The following is an 8371-nucleotide window of genomic DNA, read 5'->3' as shown; positions in this document are numbered from 1 at the left end:
CGTTTTTTTTTTTTTTTTTTAATATATATTTTACTTTTTTTAATTAAAAAAAAAAAAATTATGCTTAAAACGACGTCGTTTTGGGCTAGATATGTGTTGTGATTTTAGGACACAAAACGACATAGTTTTGAGGAAGGGTAAAATGGGTATAAAACATCCAAAACGACGTAGTTTAATGTTAAAGGGGTCCAAAGTGAGAGAAAACCAAAGTTCAGGGGGTCTAAGTGAGAGCTTTGGAAATTCAGGGGGGTCTTTTCAAATCGGCTGGAACTTCAGGGGGGTTTTCTGAAGTTTCCCCTTTTAAAAATTTTTGAATCGTCACTATTAAAACGTCACTACTTGAATAGTGATTTTTTTTTTTGGGGGGGGGGGGGGGGGGGGGTGGGGTAGTGAGAAGGTCACAACAAGCCGTTCACCATAGAACTGGATACTTTTTATTTCATTTAGGGGAGCCAAAGTTGTTATATAAGTTGTAAAAGATGAGGAGATGTATTTGTGAAGTAGAATCTACTGCATATATAGCCTTACTTTGCTTGATTCGTGCAGTAAGGACTAAGGAGAAGATGTATTGTGAAGTAAATGCCACGTTAATCCTTTTATTCAACCAACCTAGGTCGTGAAGTTACTATCAAAGTGATTTTTATTTTTAATTTTTAATCTTTAATTTTATTTATATTTTAATTAATTAATTAATTAATTTTTACAACTTTCTAAGGTTTACCCATAATCCGAATTATTTAATTAAACGATTCAGTTCTCTCAACTCTAACCCGCTAATTTTGTGTTAGTTTTACGGATTGTGTAAAAAATGGCCAACCCCCAATGTCAAGTGTCGGGTTCGAGTAGTGTCGAGGTATGGATACAAGACTATATATGTCAAGTCTAACCCAATCCATTTAATTAATAGGTCAAATCTACAATCTCAACCATTTAATTTCGTATCAAATTCACGAATCGTGTCAAAATTTACCGGCCTTAATTTTTTGATATGTTTAGTTTTTTTGTTTTGGTTGCTCTTGGTTCCTAAATCCTGATCAGACTCACACACCCCCAATTGACACTTGGGCCTCAAGAACCAACCCTAAGGTGAATGAAAAGTAGGACTGGAGCTTTGGGCCATATGTAAATTTTGTTATACAAAGTAGTAACATTCTTTTTTCTGTTAATGAAGTACAAATCTTTTATTTGCCTTTTCCTTTGTTAAAAAAAAAAGAAAAAAAAGAAAAAAAAAAAGAAGAAGAAACCTTTCAGAAGATAATCAAACAATATCCTTATAAATCATACGTTTTTCCTTCTGCCTTTCCTCATTATTGCCTTGTCCATGCAGAACTAAAGGGAGTTATCTATCTTATACTTGCCTGCAAAAGGCATAGTTACTGATCCAATCCATAGAGTTCCATCTTTCTCCTGCACTTCAGCCATAGGCGTCAACCTATTTCCACTTTTATCTTCTAATATTTCCAATATTTCACCTTCCACACTTAACCTCATTGCCAACCCACTTCCACTCCATTTAGCCAAGTAGGAATAAGCTTTCATGATGTCAAAAGGGAGCTTAAGCAAAGCATTTCCTATTGAGGGATAGGAAAGAACCCATTCCAATATCCTTCCTTTTCTTGAATGCATTGCCACCCAAAATCCTCCCCTAGGACTCCAACTGAGGTTGTCTGGAAACCCTGGGAGTTGAGCAAACACTTCATGAGTTCCAGCCTTTGATGTTTCTAGCCAGTACTTGCTGACTCTGCATCTACTTGTCTCTGCAACAAGAATGTAGTGACTGTTTTCACCCAATAGCACACCATTTGGGAAGGAGAGATTGTTGAGAAGAACAGTCACTTGTTTGCTTTCTGGGTCATATTTCATTAGCCTTCCTGTTTTATCCCCACTTAGTATCACTGAGATATAATTCCTGCATAAATTGTCATTTAAAATATTAAAAGTGCGATTTTAAATCAAATATTAAAAAATACGTCGTTTGGGAGTACATTTTTTTTAAAAAAAAAAAACTACGATTTGTAGACGTAGAAAATTCGTGTTTTCTAATTAATTGCAGGTAAGCTTATAAAACATTAAATTTTAAAGTGTATTTTATAGAATCCACAGTTATTAATTTTCTTCTTTTTGTTTTTAGTGATGTAGTGAGGAACTTATATAAGTTGAAATGTGGGGGCTCGTTTGCACATGAATTGATGGATGACACATGTTATTCTCTCATTGTTTAGCCTTTTCACCTTACCACCTTCTATTTTGGTCATCTAACCATCACTATTCTCATTCAACCAACTTCATCTTTTAATACAACCTTACACATTCCCATAGACATTATTACTATTTCTTTTACAAATTTGTTGTTCTTCTCCCTTATATATTGTTTTTTTTTTTTTTTTTCAATTTTTTTTACAATGTTTTGAATAAGAATCCACTTTTACCTCAAATATATATATATATATACACGCACACACACTATGCATGTTTCCAAGCCTCTTATTCCACCATACATCACCAAAACCTTCTCCTATCTTGTGGAAGTGTGGTCCAACCCAAGTTTTTCTATTGTTGTAATATTTCATAAATAAGAAGTACAGTTTACCATTTAGTTTTGATCTTTTTTCTATTTTTAGTTGTGAGTCATTGGGCTAGCGTAAATTTGTTGCACTACTTGAAAATCGGCGGTTTCTAATTTTTGAACACCGTATTTTTCTATAAATATATGAAAGTAAAAAGAGAGACATGAAAATTTTGTGATAATAAGCTATATCAGGTTAAAGCCTTATAGGCTATTCTTTTATTCATTAATGGATAGTGTACAAGACTTTATTTTATTTTATTTTTTTATTAGGAATGATAGAGACACAACTTTGGCCCAACTTTTTTCTTATTTGGTCTTTTATAAAAAAAAAAAAAATAAAAAAAAAAATAAAATTTTTTCTGAAGTAATAACACCCTATATGGTCATTTTTTTTATTTGTTATTTTTTTTTTTAAAAAAAATGGTATTTTTCTTCAGAAAAACGGTTATTATTCTAAATAAAAAGACAATTTCTTTTTTAAAAAATAACAAATAAAAAAAAAAAGACTATATAGGATGTTATTACTTCAGATTTTTTTTTTTAATGACCACAATAGAGAAAAGTTGGGCCAAATTTGTGTCAAAAAGTTGTCTGTCATTTCTCTCTCTCTTTTTTTTTATTATTATTTTTTTAAATTTTTTTTAGAGCTTTATAGGTGATTTGAATTTCAAATACAAAAAAATTCTTTAAATTTAGGTAACTAAATCCCTTAATTTTGGGTAACTGAATCAATATTTATCATCAAATATTTTTATTCTTATCAAAGCTAAACTGCGATTTTATCATTTTAAAACTCATGTTTTCAAATCGCACGGTTTTAAATTTGCAAACGCACATGCACACAGCACATTGTTAATGTTTTTAAGGAAACATAATTTGCACTTATAAAGTTGATCAACTTGATCCTAGACAGACAAATATTTAGGCAATACATACCTTCTAGGGTATTGTGTGCTGCTGTCTGTAAAATAAACGACACCGCTGCGTTGGTCAATGTCCAAGCTGTTGGTGAAGCCTAAGGGAAGGCCTTGTGCCTGCGTTGCGAGCTTAGTGGCCATGCCACCGTCGGCGCCCACAATGAGTAGGCCCATATAAGCATCTGCAACGTAAAGATCACCTGTGGATGTCTTGAACCACAACCCTAATGGGCGCCCACAAATGTGCTCCGTTCGATCATGATCTTGTGGCCCTTCACAACCATCTCTGCCAACAAATAAAGTTCAATTTTTAGTTTTACAAAGCTGTTGAATTGAAGTTTATGTACAATATTTAGAGCATGTTTGGTATTGCGTTTGAAAAATATAGCTTTTAAGTCAAAAAGTGCTTTTGAGCAAGCTTTATTTTTAAGCTTTTGCCAAAAATGCATTTTGACCATTTTTAAGCTTTTTAGACCCTTAAAAGGATTTTTAATTTTTTTATCAAACGAGTAATTTTTTCTTCAAACGAACTTTTGGAAAGTGTAGACTGTTATATAACTTAATTGATGAATGGTAGTAAAAATTAACATAAGCACTTTTTATATAATAGTTTACTAAATAACATTAATTTTTTTTTTGGAATATGCAAAAATATAATCATTAAACAGTCTATATATATATAAACTAAAAGATGCATTTTTTTTTTTCTTTCTAAAGTCCATTTCTCTATCCTCCCTTCAACTCCTCCCCTCTTATATATTGCCTCTTCTCTAAATTTTCCAGGTCGCCTGCCAAATTTTTCTCTTATTTGGTTTGCAACGATATCCGGACCCCCCAAGCAAAATTGGTTGCTCCGCTATTGTGCACAAATTAGAAGAACTTGGGCAAACAATCTCAGATTTTTAAATATGCGATTTGAAAACGTGATTTTTAAACACACAGTTAAGCGTTTGGCAAAATCGCATTATGACTTTTAAAATTGTGCGTTTTCACAAATGCGTTTCATTGCCTGTGATTTGAAAACGCAAATTTTATATGTTTTTAAGTCTCAATTTTTTTAAAACATATTTCCAAACAATTTATTTTCTACGATTTAGTTTAAAATCGACCTGCTATACCAAACTCATTTTCAAGAGAACCGTTATGTAAAGTTTAAAACTGAGCAATCGACATATCCGAACAAATCCCTTTTGGTTGACATGAAACTTCTTTTAAACTATAACATATACTTTTGAAATTAACAAAAGTGAGAGAGAAAAAACAACTAATATGATAATCATAGAGGACATCGGTTATGGACAGAAATTAGCTATTCATACAAATCAATCTAATAAAGTGAGATGTACTTTTAGAACATGTAAGAAGCATAATATCTTTTATTAATACTATTAATCGGTTTGTAACTAATTTCTATCTATCGGGTACGTACAAAGAAATATCATAAATAAAAACTTTTGAAGTTGTCATAGAATTTAATAAGTAGAATGTTTCAACTGTACTTCATTAACAATTTGGGTTAGTGAAAATAACTTTGCATTTTTATTTTTTTCATCATCTACTAACTAGGAGTTAATGACATCCCTTGTGGGTTGTTCACCACTAATTAATTAAGGACACAAATTTCCTCCAAGTCAGTTTGAATGAAATTTTCTTCAATCTATTTTAATAAGTGACAAGTGTCATCCAACATGTTTGTGTTTCTAAAAAATCAATGTTTGAGTTCTTAAGTTAATGAAATGGTAATAAATGACTGTTAAAAATATTAAAGAAAACATATAAGAGATGATACTTGTCACTTAATAGATTAGATTAGAGGAAATTTTGTCAATTAATTAATGGAATATCAATTTTTCCCATCATTAGTAAGGACCACGAGTAGCCCACCAATGGTTACTGAATTTGAATGGTTTTAATTTTATTTGGTCAAACCAAACACCCCGCCAAATGGGGAAGTTAGGCTATTAATTATTTTACGGTCAAAATTTTATTTTGTTATATATATATATATATATATATATATATATATAATGAATTATATTCATTTCATTTAAAATAGAGAAATGGATGTTCCTCTAAAAAAAAAAAAGAAAAAAAAAAAGGAAAAATTCACTTTACCCCCTTCAAGTTTGAGGTGTTTTTCAATTTGAACCCTAATGTTTAAAAATTTGCAATGTACTTTCTTAATGTTTCAAAAATTTGCAATTAACACATTTCGTTACTAATTGCCATCTAAGTAGATGGAAATGACATCACGTGTGTTTCACGTGAGATTTTTATGATGCGTCTTCCAATTTTGCACCCAACCTAACTAGTGAAATGACGTAATTGTCCCTCATTAAAACCAAATACCTGTGTTGATTTTTTTCTCGTCAACCCCTTTTGAACCCCTTTTGGGTGTCGTGTGGGAGTTGGAGTGAAAAAGAAAAGGAGCAAATACCTCTCACCTGCTCCTATGCCGGCAATTTCCATGTATTTAGAAGGCAATTTGTAAATGAGGGCGTTAATTAAAAAATTGAAACATTAGGGGGGTACAATGCAAATTTTTAAACATTGTAGTTCAAATTGAAAACACCTCAAACTTTAGGGGTGTAAAGTGAATTTAAAAAAAAAAAAAAAAAACTAGAAGGGTTATTAATGGTTCATATATATATATATATATATATATATATATATATATATCATTATATATGTTTTGAAATAATACTTTTCTGAGGAATACTTTGAATTTTTTTTTATCATAAATGCTTAAGAAAATATAATCTTGAAGCAGGAACAACTTTTAATATCTTTTAATCTTTTGAAATAAAAAAGCAAAATATGAGTAAATTATAAAAGGGAAATTATGGGTGGGACATATTCCAATTAATATCTCGGAAACAGTTTAATTAAACAATTTGGGTGGTCCTACTGCAAACATGCACATGCCAACAGTACTGAGGAGTTGGCCGGCTAATCATGTCCACGAAGAAATCAAATAATAAACCATAGAAAAAAATGAAATAAACTGTAAATAGTATAATGATAAAGAGTCTACAGTTGCCAAGTCCCAGATCAAATTGACAGCTGCAACTCTTTTGCTAATTATTTAATGATTTATTAATTATCATGTCAATTTGAAAAAGGTTATGTTTATAACAAAAAAAATTATATCACATTTTTATTTAATTGTTATGTCATAATGTTGATGTGACACTTTCAACCAACTTATAATTTTAATTTTTACAAATAATGGTCAAAGAGTTAATTGAAATTAACACGTCAATATTATAAAATAGTTGTAAGATAAAAATATAATTTTTTAGCAGTATTCTTAAAATATGTATAGTAGCCTAGCAACATTTATTTTGAGAATGCTATATATAGTATATTTTTATCCTACTGATATCCTATAATATTGATGGGACAGTTCGAACCAACTTAATTTTTTTTAAACAAATGCTGGTCCAAGGGTTAGTTGGGATTTACACCTTAGTGTTGTCAGATAAAATGTGATTTTTATTTTACAATTATTTCATTGATATGATACTCTAAACCAACTTTTGTTTTGTCTTTTTTTTTTAAAAAAAAAAAAAAAAATTAACAACCACTAATATACTGCTAATTCAAGATTTTAAAATAATAATTATAATATCTAGAATTACTTCTTTTTCTTCTCTTTAATAACGAGACACTGTAAGACGTTGAAAGACATGGCTAACCATACCTTCCTTGGATGACACAACTCCATAATTGATAAGTCATTAATCAAATTGACAACTCAGTTCTTTTGGTAATTGTCTAATTAATTATATAAATGCTATTTTAGCCTAACAATTTTTATTTATTTGTTTATTTTTGTGTGGGGTGTTTTTCTTTAAGAAGAAAGCAGATAATGTAACACGTTGTCTGCATTCTCTCCTCAAATTGAAAAGCTGGCCAACCATAAGTTCCTTAGATGACAAAACTCCAGACATGCACACTTTTTTCTTTCTTTTTAAATTTAGAATATTTTAAACGGAAAATATTATTTAGTAGATTGTTATATTCAAACGAACTTAATTTTTTTTACACTTAGACTTCAAGAATCAACCCTTAATGAGAAGTTTTTGGACGCATGTAAATTTAATGTTATTTAATAAATTGTAATAATTTAATGTTATTTAGCAAATTGTAATAAGAATGAGTAGTGTGATTCTTTTATGCAATATCAAGGAAATAAAAAATATGGTTTATGATAGGGGAGAGGATATTGTTTAAGATAGGGTAGGGCATACCTGTGTGGGGAAGTTGTGGCAAAGTTGATCCAACGGCGTTGATCTTGTTGCCATTTGATAATCCGGCCGTCGGATATTCCGGTATAGGGCCCTCCGCCATGAGGGTCAAAAGCGAAGCTCTCCGGCCCAACAGCATCGTCAAGTGGAAGACGTTCAAATTCTGACAAGTTGTCTTCATGGGATGATGGTTTGATTTGCTTAAAGGCTATAAAGCCTGAGAGGACTACTATTATCGTTGCTGTCAAAAACACCTTTGATTCCATTGTTGCTGTCGAGAAGAGCTTTGATTTCATGCTTGTTATAAGAAATGTGATGAGGGTGTATCTGTCCTTTTTGTAGACTTTAATTAGGTATTGACACGTGTTAATCAAATGTAAAAAGAATTAAAGAAATTAAAAAAAGAAAAAGAAAAGAAAGCCCAACTTCTAACCAGAAAATAAAAGACGAAAGTAGCCGTATAAGTACACATGCCGAGAGTGTGACTTCCTGCATGTTTGACAGCAAGTTACGTTGCTTACCGTTTTCTATTTCTTGGTACACGTGTGGTGTGCTATCCAATGTCTTGGACAAAAAAATAAACAAAACAAAAAGAAAAGTAGGTAGGTAAATACTGTAAAATAATAATAATAATA

General features: G+C 30.8%; 1 protein-coding gene across 1 annotated transcript; it reads right to left on the bottom strand.

Annotated features, from left to right (window-relative positions):
• Nucleotides 1-1228: 1228 nt before the first annotated feature.
• Nucleotides 1229-8024, bottom strand: LOC132161638 (protein STRICTOSIDINE SYNTHASE-LIKE 2). The gene is made up of 3 exons (XM_059571798.2): nt 7740-8024; nt 3506-3772; nt 1229-1909 (listed from the first exon to the last, which is right to left on the bottom strand). The coding sequence occupies exons 1-3, from the start codon at nt 8000-8002 to the stop codon at nt 1330-1332; spliced, it is 1110 nt and encodes a 369-aa protein (XP_059427781.2). The 5' UTR covers nt 8003-8024; the 3' UTR covers nt 1229-1329.
• Nucleotides 8025-8371: the final 347 nt, after the last annotated feature.

This window comes from Corylus avellana, chromosome 10 (genome assembly GCF_965113065.1).
Source record: "Corylus avellana chromosome 10, dhCorAvel1.hap1.2, whole genome shotgun sequence".
Lineage (NCBI taxonomy): Eukaryota > Viridiplantae > Streptophyta > Magnoliopsida > Fagales > Betulaceae > Corylus > Corylus avellana.
This window is presented reverse-complemented; position numbering and strand designations above follow the sequence as displayed.

Bases quoted from the DNA above. Each gene is read 5' to 3' on its own strand.
- LOC132161638 (XM_059571798.2), bottom strand. From the start codon at position 8,002: ATGGAATCAAAGGTGTTTTTGACAGCAACGATAATAGTAGTCCTCTCA. The intron at 3,773-7,739 runs GTATGCCCTACC...ATTTGTTGGCAG, and splicing joins GCCACAACTTCCCCACACAG to AGATGGTTGTGAAGGGCCAC. The intron at 1,910-3,505 runs GTATGTATTGCC...CAATTTATGCAG, and splicing joins AGCACACAATACCCTAGAAG to GAATTATATCTCAGTGATAC.